At 32.6% G+C, this 26436-nt stretch overlaps 2 protein-coding genes across 2 annotated transcripts in view; both read left to right on the top strand.

Annotated features, from left to right (window-relative positions):
- Positions 1–5839, top strand: part of LOC111628261 (Kv channel-interacting protein 1-like) — a 36985-nt gene extending 31146 nt beyond the window's left edge. Inside the window, exon 8 of the mRNA XM_023372015.1 lies at positions 4620–5839. Coding sequence (XP_023227783.1) covers positions 4620–4667 — 48 coding nt within the window. The 3' untranslated portion in view covers positions 4668–5839. The remainder of the gene's footprint in view (positions 1–4619) is intronic.
- A 6588-nt stretch (positions 5840–12427) lies between these two features.
- On the top strand, positions 12428–24712 carry LOC111628254. The gene is made up of 19 exons (XM_023372007.1): positions 12428–12676; positions 12744–12961; positions 13036–13244; positions 13326–13722; positions 13802–13930; positions 14005–14139; positions 14212–14398; positions 14472–14695; positions 14762–14945; positions 21120–21163; positions 22187–22412; positions 22477–22694; positions 22760–22968; positions 23041–23437; positions 23508–23636; positions 23709–23837; positions 23902–24088; positions 24165–24388; positions 24462–24712. Exons 1-19 carry the CDS (start codon positions 12481–12483, stop codon positions 24651–24653), a joined length of 3834 nt encoding a protein of 1277 aa, XP_023227775.1. The 5' UTR covers positions 12428–12480; the 3' UTR covers positions 24654–24712.
- The last annotated feature ends 1724 nt before the right edge of the window (positions 24713–26436 follow it).

The following is a 26436-nucleotide window of genomic DNA, read 5'->3' as shown; positions in this document are numbered from 1 at the left end:
TTATGAGGCATAAAGCTGTCTATAATGAAAATTAATTAACTAAGGATTTTTTTCCCCTTCCAGGGTGTGGCCGAGTTATCCGGACTGCCGGGTTATTGAGTGCCGAGTTTTCGACACTCTACTGTATTAGATATAAATTATTTTCCCGGCTGTTATAGAACTGAGGAAAGGTATTGTAGAGTTCGTGTTGGCCTGTACTTTGTTTTACATTTCGAGATCTTTTGGACTAAAATTTTTACACTTAGCAGGAATAGAGGAGATATTGATGCTCTTACATTTTGGAGAGTGGAGATGGGGATAGAGGTCATATCTCGAGTGGGATCAGACTTAATGAAACTTGCACTTTTTTCTAAATTTTAGAAATTATATCGAAAATTATCGGAATTCCTTCTTGATCTCTTTAATCTCCAGTTCGAATGCCGGAACTGGAGGTTAAGGAGATCAGCTGTTTTCTCATTTCGTCACAGTAGTACAGTACAGTATTTAAATATTCTCAGCTATGAATATATAGAATTATAAATGTAGACTATAATGAATGAAAAGTGATATTGAAATTATTAAAATTACTTTAGTTGTAGAAATATGCGTAAGTAAGACTTGTAGGGGCCTATTGTTGATCAACAGTACGTTAGAAAAATTCTTCAATGTTTCTTGTATTTAGAACCTAGTGTATGTTTAGATATTACAGAGATTATATAAGCAATATCGTGATAAATCAGTAAAAAGAAACCACGCATCTAATGCTGTTTTCTTGCTTAAAAAAGTATTATTTAATACTATTACTTCGCCACTCGACTTTTTAAATTATTGATTGGATAATTTCATACATAAAGTTCAAATAAATTAACTCAGTCCTTATGAAGCTTACATTTAAATTTCCACTAAAATCTGTGTTGAATACGTCTTTATAATACAACGATGTATTTGTAGAATGAGATAAGCCATTTATACAATTTAGTTTATGTATTAACCTACAGATGGCGTTAAGATATTAGTATTTGTAAGAAATGAATGTACAGTACTGTACAATACAGATCTGTAATCTGAACTTTAACTTACTAAATGAAACTGTTTTATCAATATATTATATGCTGTATCATAATAATTACACTAAACAGAAATATTCAGATTACAGCTATAAAGGATTAACGGAACTTTCAATGAATACTAAGAACTTCGCTAATATGCATTAAATGGAAATAAATTCTATCAGAAATTTTTAATTGTAAAATTTATTTAATAGATTAATAGAATATCATTTACATCATAGTAAAACGCACGTTATACAAAAATCTAAGTATAGTATTTGTAATGCAGTATAAAAGATTATTACATCACTAATTTTTATATTATTCTGTGTGACCATATGTGTCGGGAGTCTTGACACGAAAGGAGCCATATATAGGGCCTTCCAGAACGTCTATGGGGCCCGGGATGTAGCGGGTCCTTTTTTACCTCTTCGCGGACTCCTTTAAGTATCTTTATTTAGTTTTTTAAACAAAGAGTAAATACATAGAGCATTTCTTTATAAATAAAAAGCAGTTTAAAAATTTTATTTTCTGTTAGTAAAAATAACATTAAATTTATATGGGCGCTACGGGCTTCTATGAAAGCTATTACATATATAATTTTATCAAGGCAGGTGCTCAAACTGCTGTCCACAATTTACACAGCTTTGAAGTCTACAATTCACCATTTCGCTTCGACAAACATTTTTGTACAATTATCTTTGTGTATTAATTTCTTGAAATGCATTTCTAATGTAATTTTTCAACCTTAATCATAACCAAGTTAAATATACAGTACACCATTGTGGCATTGTTACAGTATAACCCTAACACAAACCCTATTGTTACCTACTTTTGGTTCACCGATATATTAACGAGCAGTGCCGTAACTAGCCATTCCTGTGCCCTGTGCGGGAATTTGCATTTAGGCCCCTTAATTAATTAGGTTTGGGAAAGTAATAAAACAAATACATGCATTTTGGGCTCCTCTTCCAAGTGGGCCCCGTGCGGGTGCACCTGTTGCACCTGTCTAGTTACGGCACTGTTAACGAGTAATTATTTATTGTGACATCTTCACAATGCCAGGCTGCAATTTGATTGGTATCACTTTTGAATTTAACACGAAGAACAGAGATAACTTAGTATGGTATTAATAAAAATATAATGAAGTTATAAAATTATGCTTTCGTTGATCTGGTTAAAATAAATCGAGACTTTTCTACAATGGAAATGCCATAGTATCGATAAAAAATATATAAATAAATAATAAAAATAAAAGTAAAAAACACATCGTTTAAGCGCTACTTTAACGTAAGTAAATTAAAAATTCTCTATAATAGAAGTAACACTCAAATAAATAAATAAACAAACATCAAAAGAGTGTCTTCACAATCTGTCTTTTTTTCACATACAATAACTCAGGAACTCAACAGTCACGTGGCGGAGTCATCTTTTATTTGAAGGCTCTCCTCCGCCTCAATACATTTTTACGTTATAAATGTTCCGAATAGCTATATATAATTTGCTATAAATTTTATGGACTTATCACAACACAGTTTTCAATTGGAAAGCTCACTGAGATTTTATCAAACTAATTTGTACGGTACATATTGGTTTAATAAAATCTCAGTGAGCTTTCCAATTGAAAACTGTGTTGTGATAAGTCCATAAAATTTATAGCAAATTATATATAGCTATTCGGAAAATTTATTGCAATAGAACGAAAAGCAAATAATTACAACATTTTGAGTATTTATTCTATTATGCAAAGTTTTAATTGTTTATTCGTTCTTAAATTTTTTTATCAATGGTATATTTTTACATTGTGCCACCGCCAGTGGGTTTTAACAAGTTTTAAATGTCGAGGAAGAAAAAAACCCCTCAAAATAAAGGTTGACTCCATTGTATGAGTTTGTTGGGTCCCTGAGGTATGAGAAAAAGGCAGTTTATGAAGAGGCTCTATTTATTTCTCTATTTATTTGAGTAGCTTGTATAATAGAAGGAATTTCTATTATACAGAATCTTTGATTGTATATTCGTCCTTGATTTTTTAATCAATGGTATTAATAAATTATAACATGTTTATCTAAGAACCTTTTGTTACTTTTTCATTGTCTCGTGTTTGACAGATCGAAGGAAAGAAAATACATTTACAAAACTTTATTTATCTTTAAACTAAAACTAATCAAAATTTTATTGTATTTTTTTGCAATCGAAGTTATTATTTACTTTCTAAAGTATGTTTTTGAAAATGATTTATTTAAGTAGGAGATTGCCCATTGGAAGAACGCCTCATTAATTCTAGAATGGAAACAGAGTTCTGAGATACGGTTACAAAAATTCTCGATATAAATACTGAATTACAATTTTAAAACTATCCTATTTCGATCAAACTGTAGTGGTACAGTACATGTTATTAACCTATACAAATAAGTTATTGTAATAATCTAAGAAACTTTCATTTGATTTATTGGACGTGACACAAGCTATACGATCGACTTTGATTTTGCTCGTTACGAGTGAGTTTGGCTCATATTAGATTGGCCAGCATTAGTGAAGAATGGAAATAAGTTTTTCATCCGAACGACTATTAAGAAACATAAAAGTTCGAATTGGTTTTTCTGAAAGTTTGGGTCTTTCAGGGAAAAGTACAGTAAATGAAGTAATAAAGAAAACAAATAGATTGCATGCGTTATAAACGAGATCGAAAATGGAGCGAGCTAATTCGGTTTTTTTTTGGTAGGTTTACATTCATTAACCAGAATTACAGTAGTAAATACAATAACTAAGGTTTCATGCTTCTAAAACAATGTAAAACGTTATTTATTTTAATTGGGTTGCAATTTGAAAAAAAAAAAAATTGTAGCATATTGAGTTAATTCAAAAAGTAATCTTTTTTCCAAAATCCGTTTGAAATTAACGATCTTGTATATAATATTAGTAAAGATTAAAAATATTAAGATTTAAAAAGAATTAAATTCAAAAGAAAAAAATTTAAAAGAGTTCTTCAGGGGTGTAATCTTTGTATACGTAATGACATAAATGCAGGTACTGTACAGTACATCACCGATTGCCCGACAGCTGATAGTCCTTCTAAAATCTGATAAAATCGTAAGGTTTCGTTCGAAATTCACGTGGCTACAGGACTATATCATTAGACGACCACAAATTGTATTACGCGTGTTGCGCGTTTTTTCTCCAAAGGCTTCATTTTAAGTAGACAAGTCATTCTTGTAAACTTTTCTCGTAAACTTTAAACTAGTAGATTACTTTTTTCGGGAGTTTTGCCAAAAAACTTGTAGTTTAACAAAATACGAAAATTTAGTTTTGGATTTTTATTTTTCAATTTTTATAATACAAAATGTTCTTAGCAGTCCACGCTACTTTGGGGAGGCGGGATAAGCACGATCAACGGGTCAGATGCGCATTGTAGAGTGAGCTACTTAATCGAATTATCCGTTTTTCATCCGGTAAAACGGATAAAGTTTATGTTTATATTTTGTTCTGTAAAATTATTTTAATATAGTATAAAACTATTTATACTATATTTATTTATATTCACCCTTCGTATTCGACGGTGGGTTTGTACTGACGATTTGTTTTTATTTGCAGGACGACAACATCAAGAACTCCATGACGGTGTTCGACACGGTGCTCTGAGGTTCCGCCCGAGGACCGGAAATCAGCTGCGGAGCGCGGAGACCGACGGAGGGAGTCGCGCCGGCTGGAGGCGGACGGCGCGTCGGCGGTTTCGCCACCCGTCGCCCGGGCCACGCGCGAAACGGCGGCGCGGGACGCCTCGGACACGCAAAACCTTCTCGTTTACTTCTCGGCGTCTTTCTCTTTCACTCTCTTTTTCTCTTTCTCACTCTTTATCTTGGTCGATCGCGAGTAGAGTCTAGTCGAGCGTCGACCGACTTCTTTCGTCTTAGCGTCCGTTCGACACTTTAGTCCGAGTAGAAAAGCGTTTCGTTCCTTAGAGCCGATTCGGCTTGGGCCGATGAAGCGGACCGTTCCGTCCCCTAGACGCACCATTAGATCGTTTCGTCCGTCGTCCAACTCGGTAGCGGTAACGTAGTCGTAGAGGTAGTATTAGAGGTAGCGCTAGTCTTAGCGGTAGTTTTAAAGTAGAGGTAGTGGAGCCGAGTAGTCGTAGCGGTAGAGCGCGTCCGTTCCGCGTATTTCCGCTTCCGGTCGACCGCCGGCGGATCGACGCCCTTCCACCGACGTCGTTCCTGCTCCGTGGAGACACCGTGCCTTCTCGTCACCCGACCTCCCGGCCCCGCTGGCCGCCGGTCGTACGTATTCCGGCGGGTCCGCCACCCATTCGACCCGCTTTCCATCCGCGCGGGACTCTGTTCCGCGCCCTTCCTCGGCCGCGGGCGTCGTCCTCCCGTCGGCGGCGGCTCGTCCGGCGCCCGTCCGTTCTTCTGTCGACTTCCCTCCGATACCTCGGCCGAAGCTCTTCAAAGTACTTTATGCTGTAAATAAAGTTATTCGCACGTTTTTCTCTGTCTTCGTCTTCTCCGTCGTCGCCTTCAAATCCACCGAAACATCGAGGAAGCTTCGGTAGAAGGGACGGAATAGTCCACTTCACCGAACATTTCTCGATTTTTTCCTCGCCAAGACAAATTGATAAATAATGAATATCCTCCGAAATACGTCTCGGCATTTTCTATACGGAAATCGGGCGAACTATTCGGGTGTGGCAAAGCGAAATACCCAGACTCCCGTCGGAAGGAACCGTAAAATCCATTTCCCGTGTTTAATACTCCTCTTAATTAGACTCGTTCGGCACCGTTAATGCGGAAAAATCCTTAAGACACTTTAAAGTTCGTATACAAGAGCGCTTAAGTGTGATTCACGTTTTTGATGAACGTGGGTTCCGTTCGTTCATCTCGAAATTCAATTTTATACCGTATAACGTGTAAATTTTCATGCAATCGTGGGTTAAATTATTAAATAGCAACTCTAAAATGGATTGAAGACGACTGCTATTATTATTATTATTTTTTTAAATCAATGTTTACGAAACAGTGGTTAAAACTAAAAATAATATTTTTCTCCCAAATTGATCGTTTATCAGAAGAGCAATGAACAGAAACGATTTTCGACGTTACAGTTGCCAACGATTTGTCAAGATTCTATTGAAAAATGAAGCCGTAATAATACGTGTTTGATGTTTAAATGAGAGAAATGACTATGCTGCAATCACATCCAAGCTTTTCTTGAAGAGAATACACTACTGTAAAGTATATTGATAGTAAATCATCTAAATTATTTTGGATATCGACACGCTCACGTAAAAAAAAGAAAGGTTTAATGTAATTGAGAGGCTAATATTTTTTAAACGCTTAAAATATTATTAGTGTAGTGTGTAGTTTAGTTTAGTAGCGTAGTTACTGGAATTATTTACTGCACAAATATAGAAAGTGGTCTGACTTAAGATAACCAAAAATAAAAATTCTCAAAATTTTCTTAATCGAATTTATTTAACGGTATTTACGATATAAAATATTAAATTTTAATTATCTGACATTAATTAATTATTCGTGATGCAAATAAAGTATCAAACAATTGATATAATGCATATTTTTGATAATGGCAAGTGCGGTCGAGAAAATTTGCATTTGTACGATTTCCGTTTATCTGATGCAATCATTAAACTATAAAGGATCAAATTTTTTCACTGTGTTCATTAATTATAAGATAATAGAACCTACAAGTAGTAACGAGAAAATGATCATTTCAGAGAATTTAAACGGAAAAGTTCTTGAGTTTCGTAAAAATTTTTAGGAACTCATTACGCCCGAAAGATGAAGAAATAATTTCTTCTACTTTAAAATAACTTCCTTCCTATTCCGTTTTACTTATAATATAATTATATTTAATTATTATCTTGCTGAACAACTTCATCTTTTACATAATCATTTCATTATTATAATTAAGTGCGTAACATAAAGAGCTGATTTCATACATCGAAACTTTGCTGAATAAATCTTAAACTTTCTGAATAAATATTCAGAAAGTTTAAGTTCTATTGTGATAATAATAGACCTGCACTTTTTTACAGCGAACCTTTCAACTCGTTTCGACAAATTTGTTGTCTAAAATGGCTAACAATTAATGCTATCGGTAAGCTTTTTATCTTTTTCTTGTTATTTTCTCAAGGGAATGCTCAACGCGACGTTGTATCACGAATTGTTGATAACGTACCAAAAGAATTTTATATTGCTAAAACCGAATTGTTAAGTTATAAATTAATCAATGATAATATTATAATACGGTGTCGAAAGATTTTTTAGAGTCATTTAAATTAAAGCGCCGAAAGGAAGAGAAAAGCCGATTTAATCAGATTTATCGATTATAGAAAGATAATTTGGGTGAAATTTTGATGATAAATTCTAATAAAATCATCTTGTGTTCTTATTTATTTATTTACTGTAATTTAAAAAAATGATCGTTTTGAGAATGTAAACAGAATTTTCTCTCATTGGAAATGATTTTTGTTTTTATCGAAATCATATTTGGAAAGGAATTTAATATTTAATTATTAATATTTAAGAGTTTTAATCGAGATCATTAAGAATCTGATTTATGTTTCGAGAGTTTGATCTAGGAATTTGAATCTGTCAGGTTTTTAATCCGTAGAGATTATAAATGTCAAAACTTCTGAACAGAATAAAACTTCCCACGGGAGAATCTCCATTCGATTGCTGTCCACGTGTATTCTTTCCTTCTTTTTCTCGCGTAATGTTGACCTTAATAACTAGAACCGAGAAGGTCAGAGAATCAAAAATCCATTTCAAAAACCATGAATAAAATCGATTGTATGAAATTTCATCAGAAAGACATTAAGGAGAATGTGAATTTTTCAGACGCTTTCAAAAATTTTCATAAAAATGAACAAGATATGCCTCAATGGTTAACATATCAGTACTGTACAACATCTTTCTGTACCGTGACTTCTGTACTGTAGTAACAATTAATAATTTTTTAACGATAAAATGAAAATTTATCAAAATTAAGATTTCTCGAGAAATCCGGTTTGAATTTTCCGATTATCGAGAAAACAAACACGATTATTAAAACGTCGTATACTCTCAAGTCAGATAAGTGAAGTCCTGATATTACTTTTGTATTGCCATTTCTTTATAAGGTAATTGAAAATAATTTTGAATGTGTACATTTTACTTAATTAAACCTTTAACACTTAATTAATTACTTAATGCCAAACTAGATGCTTCTTAATTTCCACAACAACACTTTATCTCACTGAGAATTATTAACTTTAACAAAGGTTTTCAACCTGTTCTTCAGGCTATCTTCAGGTTTTTTAAAAGTTTATGGAACATTGATCTTTAACAAACTTTGAAAAAATACGGCATTAGTAACTATCGATATACTACGTTTGGAATTTGATGCCTGATATCTGGTGGTATCTGAAGTATCAAAAAATAAAACTTCCATTTCTTTTAAGTCTGACATTTCGTTTTCTAGTCAGTATTTCTCTTTCAAATACAGTAAATCTATTCTTTCATTTGAAGTTATGTGTTTCATTAGGAACACATTTAAATCGCTGATCACATTTTATTTCTAAGGCATTTTATTTCTAAAAATTCTGAATTGTAATAACATGAGCATGAATAGTAAAAATTCATTAATTTATTTAAAATTGTAACAAAATATTACAGATAATTTGTTAATTATTGAGTAAATATACTAATGACTATCACTAGACTGCAGACAATTTATATTTGTCGATATGACGCTATAAAGTAACGAAATACTTTTTATTGAGTTACTTTTAATTTTTTGCAACGTATAACATTAATATTAGTATATTTACGTTAATATTGTATTAACATAAATATAAATTTATGTAATGTAAAAGAAATTGACCGAAAAGCAATGTAGCCTCAACATACAAGTCTTTTTCTTTTCTTACTATGTATAACTCCACCCACTCTTTGGCATATCCAAATTGCTGTATTGGAGTTATTATTAAGTAAAAAAGAGTTACTTTAACATAAGCTCTGAGGTATCGCAAAATTTGCTCTGATAATCGAGACGGCTATTAAGTGACTGATGGATGTGTAAAGTTACAACATGGATCCGAGTAGGACGATTCTGAACTTCATTATGCTATCCAGAACGGCGCGCAATTTAAAACTTATGATTTTTGTTTTTTATTTTTGTAATTATTTTTAATATTTTAGAATCGTGGTTTACCGCGGGTAACTAAAACCCGAATATGAAGGGCTACTACATTGCAAAAAGCAATACCGAAGCAAGGTACTGTACATACATCAAATGTTTATACAATTGTTTGATTGTTTGTCAGATTTTAAAAAATAATTATCATTTAGATCTTCATATTCCGCGATTCTTCCTACGGAGATCATAATGCCATATTTTTACAGAGTAGGCCTACTCCGTTCTGATGATATATCACACATCCGCAATTGTTTAGAAATGGCCCTCTTAAAACAAGTTTTTTTTTTTTTTGGCCGAACGAATGTTTTCTGTTATTGAAAAAATAAAATAAAAATGATTATTAAAATCTCAGTAATAAACTAAACTATAAAAATCTCAAATTATCTTATACTTAAAATATTCATATATTTATTAATTATATTAATCAACAATTAAATTGAAATTATCTTATACTTATTTGGAAACTTCGATTTAAAAACTGCTTTCCATCTATGAGTAATTCTGTTCGCTACATAAAATTTATGAGTATTGCCCTTCTTATTCGGTTCCATTCGAAAACACGCATACTGATTCATCTAATTATCAGTTGCTATATATCTGAATCGGTAAATGACTAATTTTATTTTACGCAACCGATTTTATTCTCCATCTTTTCTTTTCAATCAAAATCACTTTGTCTTTAATAGGCGAACTTTAATCCCTCTAAACTAATTAGCAACTTAAACACGTCCTGTCTTCGCTTTGTCGTCTTTCGCTGTGTTTTAGTTTACATAAGTTGAGAGTAGACGACGAACATAACGATAAAGTAGCCTACATACTTTTCAGACGACATGCCTATTAACATTATTTTTTAAAAACATTTTTATAACAAAGTAATTGAATAAACGCAGAAATTCTTCATATTTCATCTAAGTTACACCTCGGAAACAGTCTTCGACCTTCTATTGTACGCTCTTATCCGCCTTAATGTAAGATTAAATTTTCCTTCGGCAATGGCTAAATCATAAACATAAATTGCATGTTAATATTAATAAAAACTAGTAGAATAGTCAGGATGACAATTATATTTTAAAAAATTTTATAAGAAAATATTAAGGCTGATAATGGTCTACAATAAAACGTCGAATCTGCCGTAGACTATTTGTTACCGAGGTGAGACATGGACGAAAGATGAAGAATTTCTGTGTTTTTTCAATTATTTTCTTGTAAAAATTTTTTAAAATATACATATAATTGTCATCCTGGCTGTTCTACTAGTTTTATTAATATTAATAACTAATATTTTTATGCGATAACGATTGGGGAACGTAAAAGGTTGTTTAAGATAAATTATTAATATCTTGCATAAAGTGTAGTCATTAAAATAAAATCTCATTCGCATTATGATGTATGAAAAAAATAGAATATTTCCGTTTTCTCATTTATTATTCCAGTTTTATATATTTGCGTTTCGGCTAAAGAAATATATATATATCACTATATACATATATCATGAAATGCAAGTATTTGCTTCTCCTCTTAACCTCAATAATCCGTGCCTCAAAATTAAACGTTCTGCTTGAAAACGTTAATTTCCATTATTTTAAATGGGAAAAATTATAATGCGCTACAACGTCAACCAAAAAACATCAACGAATATCCTAAAATATAACTAAAATGCAATAAAAAGTCTGATTTATTAATATATAAAAGTAACAGATTATCGTGTTTAAGATATAAAAGTGCTTAAAACATTGCTTTCTCATCACCAAACGATTGCTTTCTATGCAATAACTTGTACATACAGTTCGAATGCCGTAACATAAATGTTACGTTTAGAATACGACATGGCAAATAATACACAGCGATAGATTTGTGAGAAAGAATGTAGATACAATAAAAAACAAGGAATAAATTGCAATGCATTTTTAAAATGTCTCTAACACTTTTATAAATTGTAGAATTGATTAATTACTATTAACAACTATTTATAACAGTGGCGTAGCTTGGGTGTCAGCCGCCCGGGGCGGCGAAAAATTTCGCCCCCCTTATTTAGGTATCTCAATTTAAAAGACTAAAATTCAGTTTCGTCACAGAATAAGTAATGAAAAATTCCGTGCTAGTGTTGCCACTTTTATAAAATCGCCGACCCAGACGGCAGGTGAGGTTTCTTCGAACAGAAGTTCCTGACGCATGCGTATGTCATTTTGCAATGCGAAGAATAATGTGCAGTGCATGCTGGTTCTAAATCAGTTACAGTTAGCGACTAGGGAGACTTGGATAGGAGTAACGCAAGTGACCTAGCTCTATTGAATATTGAAGGTGTATATATATATACGAATAAGTAGTACTGTACAAGCAAAAAAGGTCAACAGGTTGCGCACGATATCCCCTGACAGCGAGTCGATTCCCGGATTGTCCGGATGGTATTCCGTGCTCATTTCAATCGGTCCGAATCGTAGGTGCACGAAAATATGAAATAAAATGGTTCAAATTCTTACAAGATATTATTATTATTTATTGTGAAATTTTGCCGCCCCCTAAAAAGTGCCACTACTCCTACGCTACTGATTCATAAGCATGTTACAGGAAATTTTGACACGACGCCATGATGCCTCTCGCAGCACCGATAACATCCGAGATGCACATCTACTTCGTTCCTTACCTTGATACTCTACACATTTTGAAAACTTGGACTTACATTCTATTAATTGTAGGAATATAATTCAAGAATTTCCCCACATATCGTTTTATTACATTTGTGATAGTAATATAGGCCTACGCATTGTAAAATAAAAACTGAATATTTCATATTTCTTAGAGTAATCCAATGTCCGAAAAGAATCCAGATTCAGGAACAATGCATTGCCTTTTCCCCTGTTACCTTATAATCCGTCGACAGAATTTTTTTATAGTCGAAGATCCAATGTTTTAAAATATATAATTTTTTACTACAACTATGATAAACTAATTTCTGAGAAACGAAAGTTGTCTTGGGATACGAATTCCTTTCCATTACCAAGACAGAAAGATGATGTCTCTTTCACGACCAAATCGTGACTGTCCTTAGAAACGAATTGAACTAAATTGTTCAAAAGAGTTGCTTCCTGCCACTCCCTTCAACTCTAAATTGAGTGTCATTCTTCCTTGCGCTAAATCGGGTCTCGTCCGGCAAAACACTTCGTGGAAGTCTAGCGCTTGGCTATAAAAGCGGAGAGACCAGTCGATCGTTAGTCGAGTCCAAAGAGTCCCCGGCCCTGACGAGAGAAGCTCCGCCATGACAGTCAAGGAAAAGCAAGCTAGGCTTATGCCTCTGTTCAAACACCTGACGGCGTTAACGCGTGAAAAGTTGCCCGTCTCTCAGCGCGATGACCGTCTAAAAGGAGTAGGCATTCTCCCTCGAGGCACTCTCTTCTCTTGCTTCCATTCTAGACATCTGGCCGAAGCCACCGAACTCTACGTCACCCTCTATGGTAATTCTCTCTACGGAGTGATCTGGCCGATCATTCTATTCTTCATTACTAACCGTTCCGTTTTCAGGGGCCAAGGACTTCGACGACTTCATGCACCTGTGCGAACAAGCTCGACAGATAGTCAACGAAGGAATGTTCGTCTATGCCGTCTCCGTGGCAGTATTGCACCGAGAAGACTGCAAGGGATTAACTGTTCCTCCCATCCAAGAAGTGTTCCCCGATCGTTTCATTCCCACCGAGACCATCAATCGTGCTAATAAAGAAGCCAGCAACCACCCTGACCAAGTAAGAGTTCTCTTTCAGTTGTTCAGTTCTTAATTTGTAGATTTCCTCTCTAACCCTTCCTTCCTGCACTTTAGGCCAGTATTGTGGTAGAGGCGGAAGAAACCGGAAACATTCTCGATCCCGAGTACAAGCTGTCCTATTTCCGAGAAGATATTGGCATCAATGCTCATCACTGGCATTGGCACATTGTATATCCAGCTACTTGGAATCCTGCTGTCATGCACAAAGAGAAAGACAGAAAGGGTGAACTTTTCTTCTACATGCATCAACAGATGTGCGCCAGGTAAGTCATTTTATGAAATATTCGCCATTGTTTTCATGTTAAACGCAAATTTATTATTATAATTTCTTTTTCTATTTTTAGATACGACAGCGAGCGATTATCCAATGGACTACAACGAATGATTCCCTTCCACAACTTTGATGAGCCTCTGGAAGGGTATGCTTCCCATCTGACATCTCTGGTTAGCGGTCTGCAGTATGCTTCTCGTCCTGAGGGATACAGCATCCATGACTTGAGCGATGTTGACGTTCAAGATATGGTTCGTTGGAGAGAACGAATCTTGGATGCTATCAACATGCATTACATCATAGACAAAGATAACAATAAAATCCTGTTGGATGTGGAAAACGGCACTGATATCTTGGGCGATATCATCGAGTCTAGTGACGAATCCAAAAACGTAGAATATTATGGCAGCTTGCATAATTGGGGACACGTGATGATGGCCAATATTACCGATCCTGATCATAGATTCCAGGTATGTGTCTATAGATTAAGACATTTCTTGAAATTTTTACCGATTGACACATATTCACCGAAGATTGTTTCGTATGTAGGAAAATCCAGGTGTAATGAGCGACACTTCCACTTCTCTACGAGATCCCATTTTTTACAGATGGCACAGATTTATTGACAACATCTTTCAAGAATACAAATGCTCTCTACTACCCTACACCCATGATGAGGTAGCTATTTCTCTATTGAATTTATCAGTTGTAATAAATATTGAAGAAATTAAGCAAACGACTTATCATTTCAGTTATCCTACCCCGGAGTGCAAATCGTTAGCGTTAGCGTAAACTCCAAGACCGCCAATGTTATCACCACTCTAACCAAGGAGGACGAGCTGGAATTGTCGCACGGTATCAATTTTGGAACCGATCAGTCTGTCAAGGTATAAACTTTTCGTGTTTGCGAGATCCGATCTTTACTAGATATGAAATAATTACTAACATTTTCTCTCTAGGTTAAATATCATCATTTAGACCACGAACCATTCAGTTACAACATAGTAGTAGAAAATACATCCGATGCTGAGAAACATGCAACTGTTCGTATTTTCCTCGCTCCAAAATATGACGAATTGAATAACAAACTAGAACCAGACGAACAGAGACGTCTGTTCATCGAATTGGACAAATTCTACTCCAACCGTAAGTATGTCTGATGATCGTCGACCATGAAAATACAAATCATACGACTAAAACTTTTTTTTTTTTTTTGCAGTTGCACCCGGAAAGTCCACTATCACTCGCGACCATCGAAACTCAAGCGTGACCATCTCCAAGGTGAAGACCTTCAAAGAACTAGATGGTGGAGTAGGAGTAGAAGAAGATTCTACCGAATACTGCAGTTGCGGATGGCCAGAGCACATGCTTATCCCACGAGGTAGCCACAAGGGAATGGAATTTGAATTGTTTGTCATGTTGACTGATCACGATGAAGATACGGTGAGTAAATTATTTCAAGGTTCAAATATCAAATGCCGCCGTCATAACCTTTCTTCTCTATTTTAGGTGGCTGGACTGAACGAAAATGCCGTCTGCTCCGACGCCGTCAGCTATTGTGGAGCAAGAGACGATAGATATCCCGACAAGAAGGCTATGGGCTTCCCATTCGATAGGAAGATTCTGGCCCGCACCGCTGCAGAATTCTTGACTTCCAATATGGCTTTGATCGACATCAAGATCAAATACCAGGGCTAATTCTCGTATCTCACTCTTCGCTTGTAAAATTCTCTCTCCAATAAAATTCAATCTAGAGTAAAAGTATTTCTTTTTTTGTCAATTTTTTAAGACGAATTTAAAAAACAAATAATGCAATCAGTTGCATATCAATCACTCAGATCGCACTTTGAGATCCAAATGCTCAGATTTCTCTAGAGGCAAAAAGTTCCCACGTTTCTTTATTCTACACAAAATTTTATTTAATTTTTGAAATTTTTGCTAAGAATCAACAACATTTAGAAATGTAAAAAGCAAACTTTTTACGATGATTCACGTAAATAAACTAAGCATATTATAAGTAACTATCTTTCCAAACGGCCGATAAATATTACATGAAAGATTGAAATATACGCTATAGCAATAAAGACAAGTAAAAATAAGCCACGTAGTACAGAATTTATAAAATTCTTTGAAGGTTTCAGGAATGTTATTGTATCTTAAGTATTGATCTAACAATGCTATTTAAATTATCTTCTATCAAGAATGTTTTCGAGCGATTTTTGTTATAACATTTTGATTCTTTACTTATTTTTAAATTATAGATTATGGATTTTTAGTAACAATCTAAGATGAAAATAATCACTGAATGTCACCGCATGACATATGTATGAATGCTTTTCCGTTTTACTTATCTACTTTGTAGATATGATTGATTCTCAGGCGTTCACTGTGTGTTCAATGCTTTTGCATTCTATTCTTTCAAAAGTACATATAATAAAGTCTACCACACTTATATTATTATTGTCCTTGTATAAATAATATACAAGTTTTTCCTTAAAGATAATTTTAGAGAGTATACTATTTAAACATTTAATCAATGGTTATAATAAAATCGATAAATATAATCTGAATGAAAAGAATAGTATTTGATAAATTTACTGTTTTGGAAATTATCATCACTCGTCTATTTGTGGCTTTAATTTCGGATTTATCTTATATCTATAAAAGAACAATATTATTTGAATTTGTCACCACTTAAATTGTCAGTAAATCTTAACTTAACATTGTATTTTTATATATTAATTGTAAGTTTATACATTATTTAAATTATATAATATAAAATAAAATACAAATTATCTATATTTTCAAAAGAGAAGTTTAGTAATTTGTTCACTATATATGCAATTAAAGTAATATTAAATAAATTTTGAAAAGACCACTCTTATTGTTTGTCTGAAAACAAAAAAATTTATTAATAAGATACATTTTAAAAAATAAAATAAATTATTCTATAGCTCTAATAACAGAAAAATGACATTTTTTGAAGTTTAATTAAATACTAACATTTATTTTAATTGAATTAGTTAATTAAATATTAATATTCTATGTTGTTAACTTAACATAATGATATATTAAGTTTAGAAATGGATATCTTTCTCTATAAACAGATTCGGGCTTAAATCAAGCTGGTTGTGGAATCTATTTTCCATTTACCAAATAAATTTCTTTACTACTTAAGCAGTAAAAACATTTCTAACGATTTGAAACTCCTCGAAACGTATTCAAACAATCATTTTGATCAAAGTAATATGTAAATCGACGCCCTGAAAATTCAATTTAACTTGACGAATACCATTCCAAATATGAATTAAGATAGAAAAATATTCCAGAAATTCATTTATAAAGTAATAATTAGAAATTTCAATCACTTTCATTTGCTTTATTCGAGAAAATTTTCAATAAGATCTGAGATAATATCTTCTCGATACGCCCTAATTCCGGATTATATGTAATGATATCGCTGAAGGTTCAAGCACTGTATAGGTCTACATCTTTTCTTTCTATATTCATAGAAAATTACAGATTCGTATTGATAATTTGAAATTTTAGTGAAAACTATCAAACTTTTGATTTGAGGACCCGCCATTTTTTTTATAGTTTATTCGGATATCAATTGCAGAAAAATATAGCACTCGGTTTTTATTAATATTTATCTGTTGATGGAAAAGAGTTATAATTTAACAGATTAGGCTGTTACTATGATTGAGCGTTGATACAATTCGAATAATTATCAAAACATAATAATAATTGTGCAACACTTTAAACTCGAAGTTACTTTACTTCATTAAATTTGGCATTTAATGGATAAATTTTATATATATATATATATTTGGTATATAAAATAAATAATTTTTTATATTTTTGTCTTTTTTTATTATTTTATTAATCAACAATTCATCACACTGTATATATAAATGCATTTTTTAATATTAAAGACTACAGTAAAAATACTTGTAGAAAAGTTTATCAGGTAACATTCGAGAATAAATTCCATTAATATCACACTATTTAAATGCAAATTACATTGAACAACATTCTACCAAAACAGCTGCATTTTAAAAGGAAAAAAAATCGATTTTGATATGTTTACATAACTGTCATATAAAGTATTTTTACTTTCAGTTTAAAAACTGGATTTGAAAGTACTTAAATAATTAAAAAATAGAGCATTAAAGTGATTTAAAATGAGTAAATTTGATTTTAACTTTTGTGAATAGTTTACTCTTTAGGTAAACCTAAATAGGAAAAGACAATATAAAGCAATAGACAGAGGTGAAAGATTCGAAAAGAACTGAAGAGACCAAATTAAAAAAATATTAAGATAGAATAGGCAACCCACAAAGGATTGTAAGACAAAGAATATGAATGGTGAAGTGATAAGAAAGAATGGATGTCTTTAACTTGAATCAACAAAGTGTGGAACAGGGCGATGATGATGGTAATGATGATTTTCCGATGCATCAAGTATATCGTAAATATATCTTCAACTTCTTTATTTCTGTAAGAATTAAGCTAGAAAATTATCGTTCTAGCTGCGACTACTTCATGTTTTCAATCAACTTGATTTTGGTACAACCTCTTGCTTCTTCTGCCTAGCTTTTTATAGAGAAAAATTTTCGATGGTCTTAAGATATTCATCATATTAACATATCTATGCATTACAGTTATTTAACCATTTTCATTTTGTACAGTAATTTATTATTTTTTAGATATTTCAATTTAGAAACAGCAGTTTTTTCAAATCTTGTTTCAAGTTCAATGTTTCAGATGATTAAATTACATTTTGAAATTATAATGTTTCTATACAAATTGATTTTTAATTGTGTTACATTGTTAATTTTTTATACTTTCTCAAATCTGTTCTTATTTGATCTGCTATTTCACTTTTGTTTCATTTAGAATATTAATAAAAAATTTAATAATTTTCGTATAATTTTATTAAGTAAATATATTTCAATTTTCATTTTATTTTATAAATTCGTATTTAAAGGAATAGGTAAAGAATCTGACCAAAATTTAAAGTAAAATATTTCTATTAGAATTTTAAACTTTCGTTTATCGATTGTATAAAGATCTATTAATTAGAAAAGAAGTAGTTTATAGAGTCATCGATAATGACAATCGTAGAAAGTATCTTTAAACCTTACTGGAACTTTAAAAGTAACAACGTAAAAATCTTTTTTAAATCAAAACATGTTCTTCTTTTATTAACAAATAAATATGTAATTAATATACACTGTGGTCGTTATAATTATCGAGAATTTAAGTGTCTGAGATTAAATTATTACGAGTATAACATAATAATTTATATATGTACTGTATATGTTACAGTCAAAACCCGTTTTTAGTTAGAACGCGTTTTAACAAGTTGAAATTAGTTTATACTGGATGTCTTTGTTAAAATCAGTTTTGTCTAGTTAAGACTAGTTTTAACTCAATTTCATTTTTGACTAGCAGTAAATTCTAGTTTTAACTAGACAAAACGGGTTTTATTAAAGACATCCAGTATAAACTAGTTTTAACTAGTTAAAACGCATCCTAACTAAAAACTGGTTTTGACTGCAACATATAGAGTGATTCGGGGTAAGATGGTAAGCGGGGAAAGATGCCTAATTTTTGATATTTTCAAACGGTGACGTCACATATTGTCATGTATTTGTATGATGAATCGTTGGGCCAATACTGTATTGAGTGCGGAAAGCTGTAGTTGGCTACCGTTACTTCATTTTCTACATCTGAGAAGAATAAAAGCTAGATAAGAACGAAGTTTTTGTTGTGAAATGTTTCTAGAATAATTTTAAACTAAAAGTTAAAATGGAATTTATTAAAAATTGCTAAAAACAATTAATGTGTGATGTAGTTAAGGTTCTAAAGTTTCCATTGTCAGCTACCGCCGATCCCGATCGGACATGCTGGAGCACGTGACTCTACTAGGCATCTTACCCCAACAAATGGAAAATATGCCACATTTTTCTTGGGGTAACGTGCCTATTTTTTGTTAATTGATTTCCAATATGCCTATTTTTAATAAACTTTTGTTTTCTCGTTTTATTGCAGGATATGCATAGAAATTATATAAGGACTTCTCAAAAAGGTTTTTGGACTGAAAAAAGTTTTCAGCTAGCTATAGAGCACATTAGAACGGGCGGAAACTTAACAATACTTATACTGTGCTGTTTATACGTGCTATGAAGTACTTTGTACTACATATGCAATAAATTAAATTCGGTTAAGAAATTCAAAAATTAATTTTATGCTATTATATTTGTTATCTTACCCTAATGGCATTTGGCATCTCACCCAGACACTTGGGGTGAGATGCCTAAAATGCCAGACAGTGAAAAAGTCGTCATTGCAAACACAATATACATTTTTTTTTTATAAACTACAAAGTTTTATTTGAAAAACATACTCCAGAATATGATATTTTCATTAGAGGACTCCAAAACCCAAATTAGCGCTATAATTTCCTTCATAAGCAAAATGTTAGGCATCTTTCGCCGAATATATAGGCTAACTTTACACTATACATAACTTTATTTATTTCCCCCAAACATATTTATGTAGCTAAAATTAGTTTTAGAAACGTATTTTATCAAAGACATCCAGTATAAACTAGTTTTAACTGAAAATGGGTATTGACTGCAACATATATATACAAATATGATATACTGCCATGCTGAACATATATTTATATTCAGCATGATAGCTTTATCACAATAATTTAAGTATAATAAGCAAAGTTATATTTAAATTATCTATATATTAATTTTATATCAGCACTATAAGCTATCAAAGTTGAATTAAGTTCATAAAGATTATTAATGTACTGTACAGTATGTTGTAAAGAATAAATGGCTAAAAGGATTGGCAACGAATTCAAAAAGAAAAATATTCATTTAAAGACTGTAGATGAGGAACCAGAAGGCTTGGTTAATACTAATTTTATTAGTCATAAAATTGTAACTACTACTAATTAAATATAAATAACAAATACTAAAATTACTAACCATAGCTAACAGATTTTCTCGTGTTTCATCTATTTTTAATGTTAATACTCGTAATTATGTTTAATTTAACTGCTTTAATTTTATAACTGATGTTTTTATGAGACAATAGTTTGCGATAATAATGATAAAAACATTAAAATTTGTGGAAAAATGAATCGTTTGACATTTATAAATATCTTAACAAGATATAAATGTGCACAGATATCTTTTTAACCACAACTATTCTTTTAATTATTAAACGAAGAATATGGATGTGTGTAAGACAGCACACGTTCAAGGTCGATAAGTGATTAATCAAATAATTTATTCATCGATAATTTCGCAAAGAAATGTTACAATTTTATTAATATTCTTCCATTTTTTATTTGTTTTCCTTAATCTGACAAATGGCAGTTATTAGTTTTTAATTAAAACCTTTCATCAATCTGTTATTGTGGAATTTTAACTATTAAATAGACTTAACAGTTAACATTTAAAAATAACAGACTGACAATATAGACATTAATTTACATAATGCAATAGTTTTAGTTTTGTTTTAATTGCCAAAACTTAATTAGGCAAAAACAATTAGCTAAATTACAATTATTTACGCTTGTTAACAGTCAATTTCTATGTTGTCCCTTAAAATTTAACAGTAATAAATAAAATAATAATAACTCTAGTAATCAAATATGTAAAAGTAAGATTTTTAATAACTCATACAAAATCTATTTAGTTAAAAATAACTTTGATTTGAGTCCCTATAATTATTAAAAATTTATAAACGAATTTTATTAGATTATTTATTTATCAATATTATTTTAAATATAAACATTAGCAGTAATGAAAAATATTTCAAGCACAATTTCTTCTTTCAGACTCTCTTATTCTGATATTCATCTTACAAATGAACAGTGTAAAGGTTCGTGTTTGTTCGATTCGATGGCGTTACTAGCATTTTGCATTTTCTCCATTATAATTCAAATAAAATTTAAATATTTAATAAAATAAATAAATAAATTTAATAATAATAAATAATTTATTAACGCAGATTAATAATTTTATTTATTTATAAAATATATTGGCAATATCGAAAAGCAATGCTTGTCCTTCCTATAAATAACAAAACCTACCAAACTCTCAGTCAAAAAGGAAGAAATATATTTATAAAATCCTGATATATGTTATTTTAAGACAGGATATGGTCTAAAGGCAAATTACTTATTATTACTAATTTGCAGCATTTTTCTTAAAACTTTTTAAATGTATTTTAAATTTTTACGAGTAATTCAAATATTTTAATATTAATTTATCTTAAATGTATTTTTTTTACTATAATTTCTCGATTTGATATGATTTTAGTTCATTTCTTTAATTTTTTTATTACAAAATTAAAATATCTTTCGCTTTTATTAGAAGTTTATGCGACTTGATTCATGACTATTTTTCTGACCGTAATAATAAAGTAATAAGAGTTTAAGAAAGTAATAAGTTTAGGAGGGAGATTCTACACACTTCAATTAAAATTAGCGCACAATTATTCAAGCGAAAATGAAGATTTTATAATTGTCTTCTATTCTAATCTAATCTATATCTTCTAATCAACAATTTTTATTGGTTAAGCGTTTTCTAGTTATATTTTTATGGTTGATTTTATCTTTCCGATATTTCCGTTAAACTCATGTAGTATTTCTATTATTTTTCTTTTTACCCTCTAATTCTGATCAAACACAGCGAAGTAATTTGTCAAGTGTCTGTCCGGTGACGGCCAACATTAGTCTTTAGATTCAACGAATTGTTTTTTATCCGGAAATAACTCCGGATGCACCCGATATAGCGAACTCTCCCAAAGACGCTATATTCGTCCCACAAACACTTCCCGGAATACATTCCTCTCGCATATATAGAGCGGGCACGGGGCTTCGGGCACGCAGAGATCGGCTAGTGTGCGCTCAGGTCCAGACAACTCTCCAGAATGACCGTCGGCGAGAAGCAGAACCGAATTATTCCGCTTTTCGAGCATCTCACTTCTTTGACAAGAAAGAAGTTGAGTATAGACGAAAGGGACCCGCGCCTCAAACCCGTAGGAAAGTTGGAAAGAGGAAAGCTGTTCTCCTGTTTCCATGCCGAACACTTGGCCGAAGCCCAGTACTTATACGAGACTCTATATGGTAAGTCTAAGTTTTTGTTCATTCTCCCGTCTTTTTCTTTTAGCTAATTTCTTCTTTTCTATAGCCGCCAAGGACTTCAATGATTTCATCCACTTGTGTGAACAAGCCAGAGATGTCGTCAATGAGGGTCTCTTCGTGTTTGCCGCATCTGTTGCCATTCTTCATCGTGACGACTGTCGCGGAGTCACTGTTCCTCCCATCCAGGAAATCTTCCCCGACCGCTTCATCCCTGCCGAGACCATTAATCTAGCTCTTAAAGCCGATCTGAACAGACCCGGAGCAGTAAGTGTCCGTCAATGCTGCTCTTTCGAACTTATCCTGTATCTTATCTGTCGGTCATTTTGCAGGATACAATTCAAATTGACATCAAGGAGACTGGCAACATCTTAGATCCCGAATATAATCTTGCATACTTCCGTGAAGATGTTGAGGTCAATGCTCACCATTGGCATTGGCATTGCGTCTACCCTGCTACTTGGAGAGCGGACCTCATGGGCAAATACAAGGACCGAAAGGGAGAACTTTTCTTCTACATGCATCAGCAGATGTGTGCTAGGTAAGTCGACATGTTTATCTTATGTCTTCTCCCTTTTCTTTTCCACGATTACTGATCTTCTTTTCCCATCAGGTACGATTGCGATCGTTTATCAGTAGGTCTGCGAAGAATGACACCTTTCCACAACTTCGAAGAAGAGCTAGAAGGCTACTCACCCCATTTGACTTCCCTTATCAGTGGTTTGAATTATGCCAGTCGTCCTTCAGGACTAGCTATGAGAGATCTCAAAGAAGTAGCTGTGCAAGATATGGAACGTTGGAGAGACAGGATTCTCGACTCTATTCATTTGGGAACCATTATAGACGATGAAGGTAATGAAATCCCTCTGGATGCTCAACACGGAATCGATATTTTAGGAGACTTAATGGAATCCAGCGAAGAATCTAAGAATCGTGATTACTACGGAAGTTTACACAACTGGGGACACGTCATGATGGCTCGGCTCCACGATCCCGACGGCAGATTCAAGGTAATTTTCATTAAACAGATTGAAGAAATTGGAGAAACACCAAATTAACCAACTTCTTTCATTTTCGTAGGAGAATCCGGGCGTAATGAGCGACACTTCCACCTCTCTGCGGGATCCTATTTTCTACAGGTGGCATAGATTCATCGACAATATTTTCCAGGAATACAAAGAGACTTTGCCTTCATACACCAAAGACGAGGTATGTTACCAGTTTCCTAAATTCAGCTTCCTTGTCTTTTTATACTTGTTTAATCGTCTGATTCTATTGCAGTTGAGCTTCCCAGACGTGGAAGTTGTCAATGCCACAGTTAACTCCAAGGTTCCGAACGTCGTCAACACATTTATTAAAGAGGACTTGTTGGAGTTATCTTACGGAATAAATTTAAAAGGATCTGTCAAGGTATATGAGAATGACTATTTTCTAAAAATCCGTTTTTATCATTTGTTAATGTTTTTATTCGTAGGTACGACATCAACATTTGGATCACGATCCCTTCTCTTACACTATCAACGTTGAGAATAAGTCAGGAAACATTAAACATGCCACTGTCCGCATCTTCTTGGGCCCTAAACACGATGAACTGGGTAACCGCCTGACTCTGAACACACAGCGCCGATTTTTCATCGAGTTGGATAAGTTCCACAGCGAATGTAAGTAACGATTAGGCCTACAAGATAAATTTTTATGGAAGAAAAGCAATCTAACATGTCCTTTGTCTATATATAGTACAACCCGGAAAAAATACCATCATGCGAAAGTCAACTGAATCCAGCGTCACTATTTCCCACGTTCCCACAGTAGAAGAACTAAAGAAGGGAGAAGGCATATCCGAAGACAGTACTGAGTTCTGCAGTTGTGGATGGCCTCAACATATGTTAATTCCTCGAGGAAACCACAAGGGCATGGACTTCCAATTGATTGTAATCCTAACTGACTACGAACTTGATAACGTGAGTAGTAAATTTTTATCAAACTCTATCAACTGCATCCATTGATATCCATTAACCTTCTCAATCTTCGTAGGTGGGAGGCTTGAACAATCATGCAATCTGTTCAGATGCAGTCAGCTATTGCGGTGCTAAAGACGACAAATACCCCGACAAGAAACCCATGGGCTTCCCCTTCGACCGTACTATCAAATCTCGCACCATCGCCGATTTCATCACTCATAACATGACCTACACCGATGTGGTCATTCAATTCAAAGAACACTAAATTTCTCTTTCCCGCACTATAAATGTAATAAAGATTTAATAAAGTTTTCCGAATTCTAATCTTCGTTTTTCTGTACTTCTTTAATCGTTTACAGAATTTATTCCATGCATTCGTCCAGAAAAATGCCTTTACCGTTTATTTATTATTAAAATTATTTTTTAATTCAAGATTCCAAACGTGACGTACTTCCGGAAATCTTTAAATCCGGAATTTGAATGCGAACAACACATTTTGAATTTGGCATTTGATGCTAATCATAGATAAAATACTAGAGAACTTAAGAAAATGAATATTTAGAAACTTAACTGTGCTTAATACTGGGTTAACTCTGTTTTAATTGCCTTTCCAAAAAAGGATGTAAATTCTTACAGGCTATCAATCTCGTCTTCTGTGTTAAAAATATTTGAACACCGCCTGTCATAAACTGAGAAGGAAATATTATATCCACCTCTCAGTTTCTCTTTACTAACACTATTCGTTAAGTAACCGTTCTACAAGTACTAACCTTTAATTTACTCAATATTTTATTTTAGATAATTTTGAACAAAAAAAAAACACATATTGTTTATTTTGATATCTAACAGGCTTTTGATTCTGTACTACTCTTCTATTTGCTTGATATTTGTCTGATTACTTTTTATATACGATGCTTTACTGTTAAGCTAGATGACTTTCAGTTTTGTCCTTTCTACCCGTCATGTGGAATTAAACAAGGTGTCTGTCTCATGTGTTACTATGTATGTTTTAGTAACTACTAATATAAAATTTAACACAATTTTGTAGGCTACGCCGAAGATTTGAAACTTATAAATTTCGATCCCACAACCTTACAAACGGATATTATCTTAGTAGTACTTATACATCTTATTATTTAAGAATTAACTTGTAGATAAAACTGTCGTGATGTGTTATTCACTTCTTTGTAACTCTGTCTCCTTTTCCCTTTCATTTGAATGGCAAATCCATTATGTTAATCAGATCAATGATTTAAGCATTATATTTGATCAACTACTTGCCTTCCGTAAACATATTAAAAAGTAGTTAAAAGTTTGGCAATGGATTGGTGTATTATGACACATTTTCGCCACTTACAAATTTTCGGTATAACGAATACATCTTGAATCCCCCGCTAATTTCTTATTCATGTCAGTTTAACGAATACCATTATAATGAAAATTTCAGTTTAACGTAATAAAAATTGTGTTATTTAATTTAATTATTAGTAAATGATGAATATTATGTCAAATAGTCTGACAACATTAATTTAAATACTTAGCTATGGTTTTGATGTTGTTACTTTACAGTTTATTTCTTTTTAAGTTTACGAGAAAAAATGGAGAAAAACAAAAAACGATATACCACAGTTTTCTTTGGAAGAGAATATTAAAATATTAGATATTAGATAGTGAAAAAAGGGAATTGAACAAAAAGATATGCCTAAATGGAATGCTGTGTCACAGTACTGGATTTTATCAAAAAAAACTTTGATTAAAGAAACTCGTCTGATTCTATTGCAGTTGAGCTTCCCAGACGTGGAAGTTGTCAATGCCACAGTTAACTCCAAGGTTCCGAACGTCGTCAACACATTTATTAAAGAGGACTTGTTGGAGTTATCTTACGGAATAAATTTAAAAGGATCTGTCAAGGTATATGAGAATGACTATTTTCTAAAAATCCGTTTTTATCANTTTTACCAGAAAATAACGGCTTAAAGCAGAAATGACAATTAAAGAGGCAGGATTCCAACTAATTAGTATAACAATATCGTTATTTTAGTTATTCG

The sequence above is a fragment of the Centruroides sculpturatus genome, unplaced genomic scaffold, assembly GCF_000671375.1.
Source record: "Centruroides sculpturatus isolate CEXI.00-Female unplaced genomic scaffold, Cexi_2.0 scaffold65, whole genome shotgun sequence".
In the NCBI taxonomy this organism is placed as follows: Eukaryota; Metazoa; Arthropoda; class Arachnida; order Scorpiones; family Buthidae; genus Centruroides; species Centruroides sculpturatus.
Note: the sequence above shows the minus strand (reverse complement) of the source record. Positions and strands in the feature narration are given on the sequence as shown.

What these genes read in the sequence shown, in the direction of transcription:
- LOC111628254 (XM_023372007.1), top strand. Translation starts at nt 12,481, where the DNA reads ATGACAGTCAAGGAAAAGCAAGCTAGGCTTATGCCTCTGTTCAAACAC. An exon ending in TACCCTACACCCATGATGAG is followed by an intron (nt 13,931 to 14,004) that starts GTAGCTATTTCT and finishes TTATCATTTCAG; the next exon opens with TTATCCTACCCCGGAGTGCA. An exon ending in TACAAATGAACAGTGTAAAG is followed by an intron (nt 21,164 to 22,186) that starts GTTCGTGTTTGT and finishes GAGATCGGCTAG; the next exon opens with TGTGCGCTCAGGTCCAGACA.